At 43.6% G+C, this 22,076-nt stretch overlaps 1 protein-coding gene across 1 annotated transcript; it reads right to left on the reverse strand.

The window, feature by feature from the left end:
* Nucleotides 1-1,685: 1,685 nt before the first annotated feature.
* Nucleotides 1,686-20,557, reverse strand: gpr179 (G protein-coupled receptor 179). Its single transcript, XM_076091750.1, has 11 exons — nucleotides 19,635-20,557; nucleotides 18,343-18,451; nucleotides 13,695-13,791; nucleotides 12,438-12,667; nucleotides 11,630-11,698; nucleotides 8,189-8,298; nucleotides 7,629-7,867; nucleotides 6,890-7,028; nucleotides 6,647-6,749; nucleotides 5,238-5,387; nucleotides 1,686-4,850 (listed from the first exon to the last, which is right to left on the reverse strand). The coding sequence occupies exons 1-11, from the start codon at nucleotides 20,555-20,557 to the stop codon at nucleotides 1,686-1,688; spliced, it is 5,334 nt and encodes a 1,777-aa protein (XP_075947865.1).
* Nucleotides 20,558-22,076: the final 1,519 nt, after the last annotated feature.

The following is a 22,076-nucleotide window of genomic DNA, read 5'->3' on the forward strand; positions in this document are numbered from 1 at the left end:
ATCAAGGGATGTGTTACAACAACTTACATCAAATTACAGCACGGTTGTTCAAAAGACACACTAACATGCAACAATGCTCAAAACTAGGTCACTCCATTGACAACAGAAACTTGGCACCATGTTTAAACAATGACATCACTGAATGAAAAGTAATCGCTGCAGTCGTCTGGAACAGAACGACACTTTAGGAGCAGAAGTGCTGAAAAACTTGACACCTGATTTCACAAATTGCTGGCATAGACATGTAACTTAATTACATCCATAGAGAATACTGTTAATATTGAAAGTTTATATCATACTACTGCTTTTAAAAAGTTGTATTTGTTTAAAATGGTACTCACTAATGTCAGACGGTGAAACGTAAAACCACTCTTGATGTCAATAAACTAAGCTAATAATAAATATATCCAATAGTCATAAGATATCTTTGACTAATACATGAATCAATTTAATTTCAAACATCTGTCGGTATTACCGGTTATCAATGAAGTCGTGCAGAAGAATCTCATAGAGAACAAGAATAACAATATTAGTGAATATTACTTTGGTGCCAAAGATGTTACTTTTTTCCAGCAATGACTATAATAACTGATATCAATACCTGCATTAAAAATCTCACATTATTTGCAATATTTAGTTAATTTAAAACAGGTCCGTTTAGCTGCAACACAAATTTGAATTTCTTTCCAATTAGCAAACATTTAAGGAGCATATGTGTATTTTTCACAGTTTTGAATGTTTATCTCATGGGCCCATCTTGGTGAAACTGGTGTCCATTGCAATTGTACTGACATTACTTTCTAAATACTTAGATCATAAAACAGTTAAGCAGTTTTCACTCTACTTTAAGGGGTTTTAAGGGTGTATGTCTTGAAGTTTATGGTGATTTATGAATTTATTTGGCATTGCTTCTTTAAGTAATGGAATGTTATTATTACATTATTGTGACTGAATCAAAAACCAGAGCATAGTAATAATCATTGGCATTTAGTCATTAAATCAGTCACTTAAGCAAACAGGTATGCATAGTTTTATCAATTATTAATACAACTTAGAAATGTAATTTGACATCCAGTGCTTCACACTAAACACGTTCTGTTACTTTGAAAAGAAATTAGACTGAATTTATCGGGCGAATGCTGGTGAAGCTTAGAGTTCAATGAGCAATGTGGACTTGTTTAGTTCAGGTTTTGTGACATTCGAGGTGAATGTCAGCCATGGGTCCAACATACTGTACGTTCATGGCATATATGAGTACTGTCACCTAAAAACATACAAAGACACAAAAAAACATTTCAATTTTAAAATGGGGGGTAGAAGCAGGAAGAAAAGGGACTTCATCTAAAAGCCTTAGATGCCCTTCCATCAGCCAAGAAATGTCTGTCTGTAGTTCACTGCTGCTTTAATGAGGGACGTAATGTTTGCACAACTCATTGTGTCCAGCTCATCAAGTCTTTACTAAAGGCTTCTTCTTCCTCGGGTAGCGGCATGGCCCAAAAGTCTAGCCTGAAATAACAAAGCCCTAAATTCTGTCCTTGATTAGTGCAGTTACTTGTTCCAACAGAAAGGGCTTTCAGCTCTGTCAGCTGCAAGGGAGCTGTTTGTGAGCTGACCCTGCAAAGCTCCCCTTGACCATCAACAGGTGAAGGGATAAAATGTTAAAACAAATGCTGGCTAGAGTTAGATCACAAGTCAGATGGAAATACAAGAGCTTCGGCAGCACATTCGGCATCGTCCTCCTCGTCTTCCTCAGGAATATTCTCTGGCTCCCATGTAAAGACGTCGGAGGCATTGTCTGTGAATGAACCTGATTGGCTCCGTTCCATCTGCCAGGGACACAAAGCATCACAGCGGCCCAGGTCTAAGTTTTCTTTTGACTCATTTAGCTGCTCCGTGCTGACGTCTGCTGGGCTCTCTTCAACACTGAGTGGCCCCTGGTTCTCTGTGACTTCATCTTGGTCGCTTTTGGGAATATCAACTTTGCTTTCGGTTGAGGTTTGTTGATCCTTGGTCTCCCATGGACAAACGTCTCCTCCAGTACTATCTTGCTTTTTGACAACTCCTGGTTCCTCTGTCTCCCACGGACAAACATCTCCCCGTGCGCTATCTTGCTTTTGGAGAACCTTTGGTTCTTCTGTCTCCCACGGACAAACTTCTCCCTGTGCGCTATCTTGCTGTTGGAGAACCTTTGGTTCTTCTGTCTCCCACGGACAAACATCTCCCTGTGCGCTATCTTGCTTTTGGAGAACTTTTGGTTCTTCTGTCTCCCACGGACAAACATCTCCCACAGCGCTTTCCTGCTTTTTGAGAACTTTTGGTTCCTCTGTCCCCCACGGACAAACATTTCCTCGAGCGCTATCCTGTTTTTGCAGAATTTTTGGCTCTTCTGTATTCCATGGACAAACATCTTCCCTGGAATTTCCTTGTCTTTGTATGTTCTCTGATGCTTTTGATACTTCCGTTTTGACTGCCCCTGCACGAGCCGTGTCTTGCCTTAAATTAATCTCAGATGTTTTGGGAGTCTGTGGATTTCCTGATTCTGGTTCGCCACTATCCCATGGACAAATATCTGCTAGCCTTTCTGGTCCTTGTGAAACCATCCTGGTAGCTGCAGTGATATCAGGGGGGTCAGTTTCCCAGGGACATATGTTTACTCTTGTGCTGTCTTTCCCATCAGTCTGTACAGAAGCAGCTCTCAAAGGTGAGATACCATTTTGTGAGTCTGCTGGTTTGTCTTGATGTCCAGTCTCCCGGGGACAAATATCTACCTTGATAGTTATTTGTGTCATTGAGCCTGTATCTGTTGGCTCTGTGTTCCCCTCATCCCATGGACAAATGTCTCCCATGAATTTAGGGGGATCGGGAAAATCCCACGGACAACTTTTTGCTGCCTTGGACATTTGCCTACTCAAATGCAGGGCAGGGGATTTTGCATGGTGCTGCTGCTCATTGCCTACAATTTCTTTTGACGCACCAGGATAGACGGCAGATTTCATAATTTCTTGTTGAAGAGGCACAGACAGCGTTCCTTTGGTCTCCAAAGGATTTAGGTTTTCATATACAACTTCAGCCTTGTCCTGAACATCCCAGGGACAAACATTAGCATATTCGTTATCTTCCTTTACTGAAGGTTGGGGACTTCCCGCAGTCTCCCTGGGACATACATCTGCTGATCTATGTTTCAAAGACTGTTGTCCTTGTGAATCTTTAGACGTGTTAGTATAATAAATAACTGGAATATCCTGTGATTCCCAAGGACACGCCTCACCACGACGACTTCCTTGCCTGCTCACATTCCCTTGCTCCTGAGATTCCCATGGACATACATTAGATGGTTGAGATACCTGTGAGTCCCAAGGGCAGACGTCTGCTTTAATGCTCTGCTGCTTCATAAGTCCCTCTCCTTCCTTGGAAGTATGAGCTCCATCCAATGGACACACATCTGTGTAGGTAGTATTGGGGACTGGTGTAATTCTATTGCTTCCTCTTCTGTGAGTTGAAGGAGTTCTACAGCTGCTAGCAGTTTCCCAAGAACTAATACTACTACGTTTGCTGTTCTGCCTTGATAAAAACACATTTTCATAAGTGCCATCTTTTTGCATATCATCCATGTCCCAAGGGTAGACTGCAGATTTTACCATTGCAGGTTTTCTTGGGCTTCTGTCAGAAGAATCCCCAGAAGAAAGTCTGATGGCATTCTGTTTCACGAGACATGGTTTTCCTGCTGTTGTCATACTTCTTTTCTGCAACGACCTCTTTTCCTTGCTGGGACGTCGACTAGATGGCGTTGTGGAAGCACTTTCCTGACTTTTTTGTGAAACAGAATCCTCTTTATTCAAACTCCCCTCCTTACTGGACCTGCTTCCGCTATCAAAGGATCCTACAACTGTTTTCACAGCGAGCCACTTACTGCTGGTGTTGCGGAAGGAGAAGACGCTTTGATCTTTTATGGCCTTTGGTCTTGGAGTGCCTGGTGCACTTGCAGACACACAGGCCTGTGGTTTGGGGGAGTCAGTTCCACCTATTCCCCTATCCTCTGAAGGGTGCTTTTCTACGGGTGGAAAATGGTCCCAGGGACAGACGAGCACTTCTGGAGATGCTGGCCCTTTGTCCGACCCCTCCTCAGAGTTTGCGTAGGTGACATGTTTCTGGTTCTTGTCCCCTGATTGTTCTTGATCTACCTCCCAAGGACAGACCTCAGCCTTGTCAAATGACTCTGACTGAAGAGCACTCCTGGTCTGGTCACTAATGGAAATGCTGTGCCGGGACCTTGTCAGCACTGTGCTGGCTCTGTTAACCTTCGGTATGTTCTCCATTGAATGGGTGGTAGTTGAGGTTAGACTCCAGGACTTATGAAGCCTGGTGTGATCAGGATGCAGGAGATTGGTATCAATTGACAGATTTTGGGCACTGGCTGACTTGCAAACTCCTGGTGGGATATCCAAGGAATCTGTCTCAGATTCCCGGGAAGATCTCTTCACAGCGTTGGCCTTTAACATGGAGTCACGCAAGGATGGGTCTCTTTCCCTGACATAGTGATGATCACTTTGGGACTTGCGCATGGAGGGTGATGGTGATTTCATGGAACTTTTGTAACTGATACTGACATTATCTGGGGTCCTCCTGAAAGACTCAGATTGATTCACACTGATCCTACTGTGGAAGGATCCATCTTTGTCGTCACGGCTGCACTGCCGGCTCATGCTTTCTGGGATCTCCGCAATGCGTCTAATAATGGATCTCCCCAAAGCGCATCGAGAACTTCGCTTCTTTGACAGATGTGGGTTGTTTGCGGTCATCTTCTTGGTCTTGTGGACTTCTAACTGGGCATATAACTTCCTCAGTTCATCCTGGTGCATATGAAGAAGGGAGGAAATTGATGAAGGGATTGAGGAAATGGTTGAGGAGAGGAAAAGATATGGAGAGTAACAAGTCAGAGGAGAGGTAACAGACATGTTTTCATGTAAGAACAACACCGTTTAGGATAAGGATAAAGGGTGGAGAACGGTTATACTGTATATGTTCATTCTACCGCTGATTGTATTAACTGTTATTTTATTATTTGAATTATAATACATTTAAGATCTGTTTAAGTGAGTCTACATTTGATCATGACTGAAATGAAGGGACATTTATTTTCCTTATTTAAATGTGATCTTAGGAATTTCTTCCACATTTTGTAAATGATGTCCCAATGCGAAGTGATAACATCGTTCGGAGGCGACAAGAGAGTTTACCCGAAAGTCATCCGGGTCCACTCCACTGTGTTCACTCCAAGCAGAGTGAAAACTGCTGTTGAGGTACGAGCCGGAGCGCCGCAGGTCCACTTCATCTTCATACACCTCTGCTGCAATCTCCGCTCTCCCCGGCTTAGACACATAAAGAAACTGTGGAGGACACACAGGAGGAAAAATTCATATGTTAACTTTTGGCATCAGAAAACAACATTGTTTGTAGTCATACACATTCAATTACACTTGAGTTCACAGTGAAATTATTGGATGCATTATCACAGAATCTTGTAAAAGAAATACTTTCATGGTCTACGAATTCTCATAGTTTACAGGCCAACATGATAAACATTCAAAGTGGTGGAAAGTTACTAAGTACAAGTACTGAACTTAAGTAAAATTTTGAGGTACTTGTTTTAGGGTATTTTCATTTCCTGTTTCTTTATACTACTACGTCGCCAGATATTAGAGACAAATATTGTACTTTTTCACTCCACTACATTATCTGATAACTTAAGTTACTTTGAAGATTCAGAATACAAAATCTAATCAACAAATAATTGATCGTTCTAAAACAAAAAAAAATGGCAGTATATATAGTAAAAAATAAAGTCCACCTTTACCAGCTGCAACATTAATGTATCAATAGTTATATTTGTGGTGCGGACAAAACAACTTTGAGCTCAACGCTCTAAAGACAGTGAAGATGATTGTGGATTTCCTGAACAATGCAGCCGCACCTGCTCCTATCCCCCTGTGTGATTTCCCAGTTGACACTTTTGAGTCCTTCAGATTCCTCGGCTCCATCATAACCCCCGAACTCAAGTGGGAGCTGAACATCAGCTCGCTCATCAAGAAGGCACAGCAGAGGATGTACTTCCTGCGGCAGCTGAAGAAGTTCCACCTGCCTCAAGACAATGATGGTGCACTTCTACACTGCCATTATTGAGTCCATCCTCACCTCCTCCATAATTATCTGGTACGCTGCAGCCACTGCCAAGGACAAGGGCAGAGGTGCAGCGTATCATTCGCTCTGCAGAGATTGTGATTGACTGCTGTCTGCCTTTCCTCCAGGACCTGTAAGCCTCCAGGACCCTGAGGCGGGCAGGAGAGATTGTGGCCGACCCCTCCCACCCTGGGCACAAACAGTTTAAGGTCACTTTGCTCTGGCAGGAGGCTGTGGTCCATCAGGACCAAGACTTCATGACACAAAAACTGTTTCTTCTCAACTGCAGTTGGGCTCATCAACAAGATCCAGAACCCCCACTGACTCACATTTAGCTAGATGGCATGGCTAATTTAAATAAACCCAGATTAAGGCAAGAATATCTCCAGAAATCGAGATGACTTAATGCTTGATTGATGACCTTTTGTCTACTTTGAGTCCTTCTTCCACCCCAAGATGCTACGAGTACCTTAGGAATGAAGAGCAGGGCGAGTGTGACAGTGATGGTCACATGGGTGTGCGTGAAGGAGAGCAGCAACATCCAATCAGGATGGAGAGAGGAAAAAGTGAACCTGAGGTAAAACAGAAAAAACGCAAAATCATGTCACATCAGTTTTTGCAAATATATTGCTGAGGGTATGTTGCTTGGGCATATTGCGGGTGTTATCTGTCCTGTACCTTCTGAGGTTCAGGGACATGCTCACGGTTTTACCTGAACAGATGAAACAAGGAGGAGAGAAGCAGCTCATTGTGGATGGCGATGCCCATGTAGCGAGGCTCGTGGAAGGCTGAGGGAACCGGCCTGACGGCGGTCCACAGGGAGCTGCCCCAGCACAGGAACAGAAGCTCGGCTGAGGTAGAACACAGGTTTTTTTCAATTTGTTAGAGTTTAGTACGGTTCTAGCGTTTCGATATTGCTAAAATGCTTAATATTGTGTTACTGTATCAACTTTAACCGTGGCACTGTAGTTTCACGACTTAACTTTGACCTACCGTACTTACTCTAGTTGTTTGCACACAGATTTCCTGTGCAAAGAGAGATTATTTTGTTTTTACATTTAAAAGTGAATCCGAATCACGGGGTGGATCATTTTTTTCGTTAACATACATGATTGGGCGTGGCCTTGCCGAAGGTCTGTGCTCTTAGAGTGCCCTGACTGAGAGAAATGACGACTAAAACTATGAAAATTTGACCCAAATAGTAAAAAAACTGAATTATCCTGTAATATTTTTACTATGTTCTTCTTCCATGTTGATAAAAGTTAATATTGACTTCAACGTAAGAATTTCATGACCATTATTTAAGGTCGAAATATACGCAAATTTCAAAATCTAGTTTATAAAAATGGAAATAACTGCATTGTTGGGGGGGAAGGATCTATCAACTCAGATGATCTAAAGTGTCTCTTTCTCAGGTGTCCAGGCTCGTCTTCACTTCTGCTGCCACTCACCCACAGCCATCATGTAGTCCCAGCGGTCCAGGTAACACAGGTTGAACCCCTGGCCGTCCGACGTGGTGGTTGTGATGAACACCGGGATGTTCCTGTCGCGGTTCTGCAGGACGCCGACCGTCCACGCACACAGGAACCAGCTGACCGTCATCAGCATCACTCCCAGAATCCTCAGCAAGTGCAGGCTGGACATGTAGGGCACTCTCTGGGCCGTGCGTGAGAGGAACACCTTCAGGACCCTGCGAGGCAACAAAATCTATCAATGTTTCACTGCTGAAGACAAAATGTAGAAAATGTACCGTTTACATTAAAAAGGCACGGCAGCTTTATTTATATGGCACATTTCAAACAGCCAATTCAAAGCACTAATGGCATTTAAGATGATAAATAATAAAAATTCTGTGAGTACAATAATTCCGTAAGTGTAACACTAGTATAAGTACAGACCACAGACTGTGATTCCAACACTCAATGTTTTCAATCAACTGAACGTTGAAGGAATCAATGTTGTCTTGAAATCTAACGGGATGTTACTGTAAAATCAAGGAAACCAAACCTACCGGTACATTTTCAGAGTGACTGTCCCGTAGACGATGGAGAAGCCGAGCAATCGGACCCAGCGGAGCAGAATACACCTGAAGGTACTCGGCTTGAAGTACATGATGAACACCTGCAGAGACAGACGCTTCCTGTAAGTCAAACTACAGTACAATCTACTCGTAGTTCTACTGCTCTCACTGCTGCTTAGAAGTCATATTACAATTACTTAAACTAAACCTAAACTTAAACTAAATTTACTATTACAACCACTACTATCTAGCACTACTAGACCATAGGTACCCTTAAATATTAGTACTACCACAACAACTACTACTATTCCTACTACTAATATTGTCTGACATTCTGTAGACCAAACAAAAAAATCGATACATCACGAAAATATTCTACAAATGAACTGATTATGAAAATAATCATAATTTGCATAATTAATACTAGAGCTACTGTAACTGTTAGCAGTACAACTGCTCCTATATTGCTACTATTACTAGTGGTACAAGTACATTCACTCAAGTACTGTAGTTGAGGTACTTGTAATTGTTTTACAGTGTGGTATTAGTACCTTTAGGCTCTGAATACCTCATCCACCACAAGTTAAGTACTACTACTACTACTAGTAGTAGTAGTAGTAGTACTATTGCAACTGCTGGTGCTGCTACTATAACTTATACTGCCATTAGTAGTGTTACTGCTGCTATTACTGTCTTACTGTATATGACCAGATAAACACTTCATACACGTCTCATCTGCATCAATGGACAAAAAGCACAATGTCCGAATGAATATGTTTTTATTTTGCATTGTAAATACGTTCAGTCACATTCAACAGTATGTACCAGCAGAGCGAATGACTGTAATCCCAGAATCAAAGCTCATGCTGCTGTTGACAGTCCGTCTCCGTCACTCTGGATAAGAGCATCAGCCGAAAGCCTCAAATGTGAACGCAAATTTACATTGTTGTGTTCGAACCTCTCGGGGAGGATCAAACCGCTCAGAGTGAATACATATGGAATCAGAGACGACGTGCTTTAATCAGCAGATGTGGCCTGCATGCATTCAGAGTCAGATTGGGGTCTCGATTATAGTCTGAGAAGTAATCTGATTGGTCGATCTAAAGCTACGGTGGGTGGGCGGAGTCGAATTAAAAGTCCTGGTGCTCTTTGATAACCTCGTGAAGTTTCTATGAATCTGAAATGACTGAATGAGAAGTGACCCTCTTACTTTTTCTTTTGCGCCACCACGAGGTTGTTCTTTTAATGTCCAAATTTGAATTTGGCCAACACTTTGGTTTATGACAGAACTAATACATACATATATAAGTATATATACATATATATATATATGTATATGTATGTTACGTATATATATATATATATATATATATACGTAACATACATATATATATATATGAATAATCCGGAAAATATAAAGTAAATATTCTCAATAGAAAATAATATTATAAATGAATCAATACTCATGCATACACATATATATATAAGCAGGGTCTAACTGATGTAGTTGGTTGAGGTGGAGCTCATATTTAACTAATGAACTAATGATTCTTTTCATTATAGATTAATCTGCTGATTATGTTTTTCCATTTTCTCTCATTTCTCAAAGTACCTCAAATTTGTCCCGCTTGTACTTCTAAACTTTGATCAATACGATCAGCTTCTAGAAACCTTGCATCACTTTTTATCACTGTGACGGTCCTCCAGGTGCACACCAAGACAAGCCCTTCAGCAGCCGATCTGTTTGTAGATGAAATGGCCGCCTGACTACAGTGACCCCTCGCCGAGATGAGAGAGTGAACTCTGACCTTTTATCTGGGACGTTGAGAACTACAGTCAGGTATGTGGGCTGCAATTTACCTTTGAATTTCTCCAAACAAACGCCCAGTAAAAGATTTTGCTCATTTCCTGCACTCCTTTTCTGTCACTGTCGGGTAAATATGTCATAGTTTGAATATAAGTTCAATATACATGAATACTTTGTGCTTTATTTACTCATATGTCAGTTTTTTGTACATCCTCTGCGTCGTCCAGCACGTTGTCCTCAATGAATCCTTATTGTACTCGAGCGTGTGCAAATTATATTTCTTGGTGAGACATTATTATTATTGGTGATCCATGCAACTGTTTCAAAGAAATAGTATAAATGTATTCACTGAATATCCAACTGTTGTATTCATTGCAGTTTGGAACTGAATGAAATGAGACAGAAAAGTCTGGTAACACTGAATCAAATTATTTTTTTTGTGATAAGAAGATTTCCACCTAAAGTCTTTAGAGCAGCTAAAGTACTGGAGGAGCTAATATGAAGTTAAAGATTAGCGATGCATCTGAGAATAACAAAGCTCCACAAACTGCAAAAACGTTCAAAATCATCATAGAGATCAATCAGCACCTTTCAAGAACAGTTGTATCTAAACGTACCCAATAGACTGGCAGCTGAGCGTATGTTTTAGAGCAGGTTTGCCTGATTGACAGGTGTCTCAACCTCAACTAAACCCCATAACCCTAAAAAAATCCTAAATTGGGCAAATGAATTAGGATTAGTAGTGTAACGGACTGCTGTCGATCCGTGACCTGTACGGATAGTTTAACGTTAACCATCACAGTGTGAAATAGCGTGTGCCAAGCGTGTAGGAGAACTACGGTGGCCGATGCGTAAACGCAAAAACTCAAATGTCCCTATCTAGAGCCCGTGTTTTGTTTGTCCGTTATGGGCTACTGTAGAAACACGGCGGCTGGCTCCGTGATGAGGACCTGCATGTAGGTATAAACGACTCATTCGAAGGTAACAAAAACCCAACCATTCTTATTTTCAGATTATTATACAGTAAAGAAAAGATTCTCAATAATATTATAGTCCATTTATGCCAATAAATCCCGCTGAATGCTGCACACTGAACCTTTAACTCCTTTAATTCATTCTAAACCAACGACAAGAGCCATTTCCTGTGCACAGGGAACTCAATCACCGCTGTGTTTGAAAGACAAGTTGACATTACTCCTTATGGAGACGTCACTTGATTGAAATAAAAACACCATCATTTTTACGATCCTTTGAAATCGTCCCACCAGTGTGCAGTTCAGAGGAGCCGAGCTGCCATGAGAACAGCCCATTAACATGTTCACACATCACATCTAAATCAATGATCAATAACCGGCAGTAGAGCACCAGCTCAGCAGTCAGGTGGGTAAAAAGTCACGGCTGATTTACTTTAACAGCTCATTAATAATTGGTAAAAATGAATCTAAAGATTGATTTATGAAAACTGTCGACTGCCAACCCGCCCAACCCGTTCCCACTCGCACACCCTCACCCTCTTTCACCCTCCCACAAAATGGTCCATTATGATATAATCCGTGGCGCTGTGCTGTGCAGTGATCTGTAAAGAGCTCTAATCTCTGACACTCTCAGCTCGGTCACACACTCACCGGGAAGTAGAGGAGCAGAGAGCCGAACAAGATCGTCTCCAGCAGCAGGAGGCCGGACGCCCGGATCCTCTGAGGGGCGAGAAAAAGACCCGTCAGAGAGTAAAAAAGAAGATGTGGTGCTTGTTGAGAAGTTAAAGGACTTAAACAGCGTAGTTCCATGTTATAATATACTGTTAAAGGACTTAGGATAGGGCACTTTATCCCGTTTTCTCTACTGGAAGGGCAAAAGAGCATTTTTCTCCTGCACTATTTAATAAAAAGAAACCTTGCCAATTACAACCTAGATAAACCAATGATTATCTAATTAGCTTTTACTACAATCTGAACTGTATATAAGTGTTGTTTTAACTGTTTTAACTAAAATACAGAGGTGCTCTCAGTTTACAGTATATATGGAAGCTCATTTCTGCCACTGTGATAAAAAAAAGATCTGGGCTTCCATAGCGGTAGATGCTCATTTGACTTAATATGGAAAGAAAACCTCGGCGTCATGTTTCAGCTTGAAGACTATAATGAAAGTAGCCCTCTAATGCTAATGCAGCAAAGGCTTTGAAAAGGTTTCAGTTTGTTTCTACATCCTTTGTGTCACAAGAAAGATGAAATCAACCATTTTGTAACATCCGCGATTGAAAAAAAAAAGATTTAGTTTGAAAGATTGACACAAAAGCAACAAATGTCGACTCGTACGCTATAGAAAGACAGGTCTCTGATCTTGACATAATGTATCGTGACTCAACGCCGGGAACAGCTCTCCTCCATCCAACCCCATCCGTACGGTGGCCCCGTTGAGCCAAAAGACCTGACTCACCCGGTTGCGACGATGCCTGTAGGCCACCAGCATGCTGACGAAGATGAGGAGCATGAAGACGCCCTGGACGGCCAGCACGCCGCCCCTGAGAAGCCAGGCCTCTTGCACCCAGCAGGGGCTGCCGTCCTGGCAGCTCTCACAGCCCGGCCAGCACGGGAGACAGATGGGCATGTTCGGGTAACACATACCGCCGTCACTCCCGTTCACAGGGCCACCATCTGCATCGACACCTACACAAACCCATGTGAGGACCTCATATACATGTGACTTCCAAAAACAGTACACTACATACACAGCATTGCATGTCTCGAAAGGAATATATGAAGCTTTACAGTTCAATTCAGTTGTATACAGTATAATTAGTTCAAAATAAAATAAATAAATGGGTGGATATGTACCGTGCATGCGTGTATAGAGCACATGTCTACATACACAATCTACAGCCTGTAGGATTTATAAAGACAGTGACATGACGATATGTACAAACCATGTGCATTTTATCCGTTAAAGTATAATCCATAATGGAAGTAAGTGGATAAAAAACAACCCAAAATTCGGTTAAGGCTGCATAATTCCTTTGTAACTTTATCACCATTTCAGCAGCTTCTTTGTTCATTTGGGGTCATATTTTCTCATGAATCAAAGTCCAATATTTACTCTCTTTTAAAGGTCCAATGTGAAGGATTTTGGGGGATTTATTAGCAGAAATGGAATATAATATAACTATGTTTTCATTAGTATATATTCACCTTAAACTAAGAATCGCTATCTTAGAATGAGTCCTTCATATCTGCATCTGTTAGCAGTTACTCTAGAGTTCACCATGTTGCACCTCCGTGTTTCTACAGTAGCCCAGAGCGGACAAACCAAACCCTGGCTCTAGAGAGACTTTCACGTTTTTGACGTTGCAATCTGCAACCTCAACGCTAGATGTCACTAAATCCTACAAACTGGACCTTTAACTCTGTTTTTTTTTTGGTCCCCACCAACTCCTGGGGAAAAATATCTGACTCGTCAGCTGCTCGATGTTCCACTTTCTTCCCCAGCTAACTGTGTGCGTCTGTACACTGAGTTTTTATAGCTTGTTTAGCTGAGCATGTGGTGGTGGGAGCGTGAGACGGACTTAAACAGCAACTAACAAACTAAAAGATACTAAAAAGTTGTGTGGAGTTGTGTGGATGTGTGACTCTTGTGTTGAAATGGGCAGTAAACAAGTGATTTCTCCTGTTGGGCAGCAGAGGTTAGCTGTTGACTCACCTGGACCTCGAGGGGCTATCTCTGGGTTGTAGTAACCCTCTTTGCAGCGGCAGCAGTACTGACCCAGTTGAAAGCCCTGACCTGGACTCGGTACGCACTGCGAGAAACGGAGAGATTCATTATTCTCATTGTTGTCTTTTTGTTCTTGTCTGAAGTGTTTTAGATTTTCCGTCCTTTTCCTTTAAATAAGAACAACAAGAACAATAAGAACAAGCGGTGACAGTTCTTTCTAATTAAGTGCTTCTTTTATTAGTTTGCACTGGTTTTAGTTGATTTTAATTGCTAACATTCTTCTGTCCGTCATTTACTCATTTCCCACTTGCCCCCATGTGGATTCACACATTATAGAAAAAGTGTCTTAATTTAACAGAAATGACAATAGTCACACCATGTTTCATGTTTATATAGCTACACACTAGTCTGTCCAGTTACAGAACGGAATCGACCATAACTGTGACCTGAAGCAAGAGAAGAAGGATGAGCATTATTACACCAGGGAGCGAACAAAATAACAGAAACAACATTAAACAGTCCAATAAAAGAGCCCTTCAGCAAATACTACTTCCTTTAAGCTCAACATTATGTTGGGCTCATCAACATCACTGAAACTAAAAAGTATGCAGGGTTTTGATGTAATTTTATTGTTGAATGCAATGTTTAAGTATCTTTATTGTTTCCTAAATAAAGCACAGACATTGTTGACTTTATATGTTTCTTTTAAATGTTGTATCTGGACCCCAGAAAGAGTTGTTGTTGAAGCAGCACCGCTTTCCAGCTGATGCTGCTGTGAAGCTAAAAATAGAGGGTCAATTTACTCTCTCTCACTATTTTCGCTCTGATGCTCGCTTCAATTTAGCCGGTCAGGACAGACACACACACACGCACACACACACACACACACACACACACACACACACACACACACACACACACACACACAGTTGGATGCTCTGTGTGTTAATCTAAGTTAAAAGCTAAATGGATACATAATGGCTCCACTGAGAGCATTATCCTTTTCTAGAGAAATCCTGTTTTCCAAGCGTGCACACACACACACACACACACACACACACACACACACACACACACACACACACACAGACACACACACACACACACACACACACACAGACACACACACACACACACACACACACACTCGCGCTGGCCTTGCATATGTATATATACAAACCCACAACCCCTCTATCAGACACTCAAAGACTTAGTGGCACGGGTTGAACATTAATGTGATATGGATTATACAAAGCGGTCAACTTAATTCTCTTCATGGTGGCATCTCAATTCATCAGATAGTCGTAGTACGTCAGTGGATTCAGTCATCTGCTGTGTTTATTTCAAACCCACGGCGTTTGTTAACTGTTGTTAATGTCTGTTGTTAACGTCAATGTAGTGGAAACTTGAACGGGGCGGTGATATGCATGTTTAAAAAACACTTGAAATAGCATCAGATTCAGATTCAGATTCATCAGTTGTTATTTTTCGCCACCAATGAACAGAAGTTACCATAGAATGCGGAGGAGTGACGTAGAGACGCCGTTTACGTCTCTGGTAGCGGCAGCGACCTGTCAATCACAGTAAGCCCCGCCCTAAAGCATAGTCTGCTTTATGGTCTGTTTGACTCTAAATGGACCATAATGTACTAAATGAACATCATGCTGTATTGAAGAAGACTTGAAACTAGAGATTGAGACCATAAACTCATGTTTACAATGTTTACTGAGGTAATAAATCAAGAGAGAAGTAGAGTCATTTTCTCATAGACTTCTATACAACCAGAGGAGTCGCCCCCTGCTGGACACTAGAGAGAATGCAGCTTTAACACATGAAGCATCGGCTTCACTCGGCAGAACCCGGAGGTTGCCGCCTGGTGAAGCCTGATGCTGCGTTCACACCAAACACGTCGCGAATTCATCGCACCGCATATTCATCGCACCGCATATTCACATCCATCGCGCCACCGGTCAAAACGCCGGGGACCAAGTGTTCATTCACGTGAATCGCGGCAATCGCGCTGGACGCAACTCAACGCTGATAGGCTATCGCGCCGGGGCGTAACGCAAATATTTCGCAGAAGTTGAAAAATTTCAACTCGCGCGTCGGGGCGCTTTGGCGTTTGACGCGGATTCGCGTCCATCGCGACGCGCCATCGCAGATTCGCGCCGCGACAGTCTCATCGCGTCTGTGCATAGACTTTGTATGTAATCTACTCGCGCGAATAATTCGCGACGCGTTTGGTGTGAACGCAGCATTAGACGATGGAATGAAATGTAGAAAAACGTGACGTAAATATGCCATTTACGTTTGTTTGATGTATTATTGTGAGGAAGGTTACAAGATGTGATTGTTCAGTCTGACGCCATTTTTTGTCTCTCCAGTGAACGTTTAAATCACAACCTTTCCACGTCAGCCAAGCAGAAAAAAACCTTTATGCTAAAAATAATGTCCGAATTTTTTGCATTTTCACTCAGGATTTGTTTGGGGAGAGATGAGGGGTGATGAGGGAAAACAGGGGAAAGTGGTGACGGAGTTTACAGTGTTTACCTGAAGGGGGAACTATAGCGGGTGGGTGCTACGCTCGCATTCTCTGCTCGGGTAGACATCACTCCTCTATATCTTAACATAGATAATGGTTGTTTGCTGCTTTATTCATGTTCAGAATGTTGAAGACAGCTCCTTCAACAGAGTTAGCATACCTAGCGATAAACATATCAGCTGTATCTTTTGACTCATTTTAAACCAGCTACAAGTTTGTTCTAAACCAAGGTAGGACAGGACGGGACAAAGGGTGCCATGTGGATTTGGGTTTTTTTGATGGACTGTTCTTCTCTTGTGTTCCAGACCCTCTGTGAGTGCGGTGCATAAAGGGGAAGTATGTCAGCGGGCTGGATTATCACCATAATCCATCAGATCATCCCGCAGCCCGCCACCCAGCGCATCCATCTTTAAATAGACGGCCGAGATGAGAGGTGGAGGATTGGGTCTGCACAGACTGGCCGGCAGGGAAAAGGGAAAGCTAAAAGACGGGTGGAGGTGGTGGTGGTGGAAGAGTGAACGTGTGAATACGTGAAAGCATGAGCAAAGGATAAAAGGCAAAAAAACGAGCACAGACAAAAAGAGCTTAAACCATTTTCAGAGGTCACAAACAGTTACGAGTGTGTCTGTAACTAAAAGTCACAAACACGAGTTAGACCGTTTAAACGGCTTGTCTACAGTTTAGTTAGTATTTAAATGAAGGGGACCAGTGGTGGCGTATTCAGAAACTTCACTTCAGTTAAAGTACTAATACCACACTTTAAAAATACAAAAAGTCAAATGTTACTAAAAGTATGTAAGTATAACCAGGAAAAGCATTAAAAGTAGAAACATTTCCTCTTTTCATTATGGATTCATCTGCTGATTTCAATTAACGATCGATTGTTTGTTTTGTAAAGAAAGTGAACATCGTGAGAAATGTCGCCACAATTACTACATAATCCCGGAAGTCTGTCTTGTGTTTATATGTTAAATGTTAATCTGACGGATGTGACACCAGCGCAGAGCTGTGAACGCACCAGAGGACAACGCAGACAGTCAGACTCACCAGGGTTCAGGTAAGGCCGGCACGACTTTGTGCTGTGACACTAAAAAACGATCTGACTGGTTGTTTTGAACGACACCAGACCTTCTTCAAATCACAGGTCGGTGAAAGATATCCGAACATCCCTTTCTGGCACCAAACTGCTGCTTTTAAATTGAGTAATATCTAAGAAGATGCAAACCTTTGATCGTGGGAGTTCTCAACCTTTTTAACTAAAACTCCCCGCCACAGGCAACGCACATAGATTGTTATTGCTTCCTGTGAATCATTAACAGATGAGGCTGATAGACTGAAAGTGATTTCACAAAAAGGGCACATCGTGGTGGCTCATTAATCTAAGGTACGGGACAGTATGAATCCACTGTCCTGGGTACAACCAGTGTTATCACACGTCATCCCAACTCACTCACAGACTAAATAGACCCACAATAGAACATAGAGAAAAATAGACACAATATGCAACAAGTGGCAGCATGTGTTTAACTAAAATGATCTCACAATTCAACAGTCAAATCTGAATCTCTGTGGGCTTTTGTCTGATTAATGATGGTAACGCCGAACATCCTCACGGACAAAGTTAACCTGTTGTATTTCAAACCATCCATTTTGTCTTTGTAAAAGTTCACTGGCGTTGTTGCTTCACAGGTAAGGTAACACTTGGCATGCTGTTTGTGGGGCGGTTTGCCCTTTTGGGAGGCAGCTTAAAGGTTAGAGGAGGGGGCTCCACACTGAATAATGGCCGATACAAATTCTCAAACCAACCTGTTTGGTGAAATGCCATCAAATTCCAAAAACAACCACTTGTTTCTTGGCTAATTGCGTCAAATTTCATTAGAATCTGTTGAGTTGTTTTTGAGACATCCGGCTAACAAACAAGTGACAACGTCACCTCCTTTGCAGAGGAAATAAACCTATTTGTGACTTTTTATTACCAATCATTGGTTCCTATATAATTGGGCAGTTTGGTGGTTAAAAGACTTTTCTGTTCTTGTTCAGCTCAAAGACACAAAGCAACAGGATGTTTCTCTCTGGTCCGATCATCCAGTTTACCTCCATGGTGGTGCGGTTGCACTGGTGAGTATCAGCATACCAGCCGTCTCCTGTTGCACACTGGTCCAAGTCGATGTCTTGAATGTTGACGTCCACACGGATCACACCTCTGACACACACACACACACACACACACAGAGGAGGGAGGTTCACACACGTGAGTCAGAGTAAAGAAGTAAAGAATATCATCGGACTCTTTTGAAGAATCCCTTTTTCTGTCTGCAGAAACCTGCATGGCCTTTATGAGGATTCCCTTTCAAACGTCAGATTAACCTTGTTAATTCAAACAACGTTTTTATTCCACATGCTCATCAAACCTGGACAGACGGTCACAGGGCCGACGCAGAACTAGAACAGCAGGTGAAATACAAAATAAGTTAGATGTCAGCTAGAAAGCTTTTATCCTTTTCAGGGGTTTAGGAAAAAAAGAGCTTATTTTGAGACTCGCGTCCAAGTTCTCCTGGGATGTTATCCTATATTATAAATATGTTTTACCGGCAGTAAAGAAAGGAGACTTTACTGTAGTTGAGGGACACAAGTACTAGCAATAATCAACAGCATGAGATGGTCCATAATGTCTCATTCGGCCCATAATGGACAGTTGTTGGTCAACAGTGGACAATTTAACCCTCAGAGAGTCTGAAGCTGACCAGCTTCTCTTTCTCTTCTCTACCTTGCACACAGCATGCTGAAAATAAGAACTTTATCAAAAAACTATTTTGGTTGACAAAAACTTTTTTTTGTTAAAGGCAGCAGTTCCATGTCAGGACTAAAACAACAGCGTCTATCGTTTTTCTAAACTACTCGAACTCAGCCATCGCAAACCCAGCAGGTCAACAAACTTTCTGTTGCTGTCGGTACCAGGCGGCAACCTCCGGTTCTGCCGAGTGAAGCCGATGCAGAAGTGTCTTAAAGCTGCATTCTCTCTAGTGTCCACCAGGGGGCGACTCCTCTGGTTGTATAGAAGTCTATGAGAGAATGACTCTACTTCTCTCTTGATTTATTACCTCAGTAAACATTGTAAACATGAGTTTATGGTCTCAATCTCTAGTTTCAAGTCTTCTTCAATACAGCATGATGTTCATTTAGTACATTATGGTCCATTTAGAACAGGGTGAGATTGACTAAATGACAAAAACTAACAAGGCCATTTAACAAAGGAGTAAGAATAGATAAAAAGCTCGGACAAAATTGACACTAGTGTAAAAGCTTGCATTTATGTGTGTGTGTGTGTGTGTGTGTGTGTGTGTGTGTGTGTGTGTGTGTGTGTGTGTGTGTGTGTGTGTCCTAACCTGAACTCTGGCGTCAGGTCAGGCTTGAGGCCGTAGAAGGACGTGGACAGGGTGAGCACCCAGTCAGAAACAAAGAGTCCGTCCTCACAGTCGAGGAAGGGGGTGCTGCCCCAGCGCACCCCGCTGTGATTGGTCACGTAGCTGTCGCCCTGCCTCCACTTGGGCGTGTCCAAGGTGCTGAGGTCGTTGAGGAGCACCCGCTTGGACAGGGCCGCCGTCGGCTGATTGGACTCCGGGAATTTAAAGCTTCGGAACCAGCTGTCGTCGGGGGCGGGGGCGGGCGGGTGCAGGCTCTCCCAGGCCTTGGATAAGTCCTGGAGGATGATGGTTTGCACCTTGGCTGTCGGGTTGCGTGAGGCGCAGAGCACCAGCTGCGGCACCGGGGACGTCGGGTCAGCGTCGAAGGTGAGCAGGGCCCGCCGGATGAGCAGGTCGGCCTCCAGAAGGGCGCGGACCAGGGCGTGATACCACTCCATGTCCTCCTGCACGGTGCTCTCCCGCAGGTCACTGGCCTGGAAGATCATGTTGAGGAAGTTGGCCGTATTAGCCAGGGCATCCAGAGCCGGCCGGAGGGGGGCACTGAAGCTGACGGGCAGCGATCCGGCCAGCCCCGGGGGGCTGTACGCCCGTGAGCAGCGGGCGGCCTCCAGAGCCAACGGGTCTCTAGTGTACAGGAAGGTCTCTGCTGGTGACCAGTCATCTTCCTCCTGTGTGGGAGCTTCTGAAGGCGTCGCTGCAAACCCAGGCGGCTCTGTGGGTCTGAAGGAACTAGAGGGGGAGGGGGAGACATTTGAGGTTCCTGTGCTGTTTGTCAAAGAGTTGGTGCTGTTGTCTTTGTCCACCGAGAGTCCTGATGGGTCTGGAGTCACCTGCGCTCTGAGGAGGGATGGGACCAGAAGAAGAAGAAGCCAAACAGGACCCATCCTGAATTTAATCTGAAGAAGAAGAAGATGAGGAAGGGGGGGAAGGGGGGAGTGGGGGTCACACTCCTATAACTCCTTCTCTTTTTGGCGCTTGACCCCTTCTGTAGGTCCCCTGAGGATAAAATAAATAAATGTCACATGCTGGCGGAGACTTTCTTCATCCTCACATGCAGCAGCAGCAGCAGGTGTCCAGGAGGAGCGCGGCCACTCGGTCTGCGGCGCTCACGCTCGGAGCGCACAGCTCCATCTGCGCACCGCGCGGACATGCGCGCACTCGCACTCATACGAAGAGATCATTAAACCCGCGTATCCTACGCCGTGGTGTTTGTGGTGAATGTCCGAGGAGGCGTGGAGCGATCCCCTCATCTCCGCTGTGCGTCCGCGTGTCTCCCGCCCGCGGTGCCGCTCAAGTCTCCGTTTCTATAGTCGCAAAGGTGTGCGTCAAAAGCTCTGGAGCAAAGCAGCGTGCACAAGGAGGAGGAGGAGCAGGAGGAAGAGGGACAATCCTCAAAGTTAAGGGGTCCTCGTGTTCACGTGGGAGGAGGAGAGAAGTGTGTCATAGAGATGGAGGGATGAAGACACACTCTCCTCTTCTCTCTTCTCCTTCTTCTGTCTGCTGCTCTGCTATCTGTTGCTCCAAAGAGCCTCCAGCCCATCTGACGGAGACTTGTGATGCTCGTCCATCCTCCCTCCCTCTCTCATCGTTCCCTCCTCCCCTCCCTCCCCTTCATTCACCCTGTGCCTCCCTCTTCTGTATCTACAGGGACGCTCACCAGTGCTAAAAGGTGATGAGAGTGGTACATCTGGTGTGTGTGTGTGTGTGTGTGTGTGTGTGTGTGTGTGTGTGTGTGTGAGGAGGGGATGATGCAGTCAGTCAGAGTTGAGGGTTAAGCTCTGCTGCATTTGAGCGTCCATCAAGAGCCCCACTGCTGAATGGATGGATGGATTAACCCCTCCTACCCAGAGAGAGGGGATGATGTTGTTATTTTACTGCATACACACACACACACACACACACACACTTACACACACACGGGAGGAGATCGTAAATGCAGCGTGTCGACATAAGTAGATCATTACAGGTATAAAAAAACAACAACGGATCTTCATTTTATTATTGTTTATTGTTTTTTGCATTGTCAGGGAATTCCCCTCCCTGCTTCTGTGTGTGTGTGTGTGTGTGTGTGTGTGTGTGTGTGTGTGTGCGTCGCAGGTGTGACCATCAGCATACACTGTCTTCATGTTTGAGTGTGTGTGTGTGTGTGTGTGTGTGTGTGTAGGGAGGGGGGGTGCACCAAAGTCTGGATGAGCGTGAGATGCTGCGTGAGAAGAAAAACAAAACAGGGAAGAGAGAGAGAGAGAGAGAGAGAGAGAGAGAGAGAGAGAGAGAGAGAGGCAAAAATGAAGCATGCTCGCTGGGAGGAGTGATGCAGGCAAGAATCCTTGTTTTGGTGGCCATGGCAACCAGTTTCCGAGAACACCCCCCAATATGCACACACACACACACACACACACACAC

Source organism: Anarhichas minor, unplaced genomic scaffold (genome assembly GCF_050575085.1).
Source record: "Anarhichas minor isolate MPS153535 unplaced genomic scaffold, ASM5057508v1 ptg000014l, whole genome shotgun sequence".
NCBI classification, from domain to species: domain Eukaryota; kingdom Metazoa; phylum Chordata; class Actinopteri; order Perciformes; family Anarhichadidae; genus Anarhichas; species Anarhichas minor.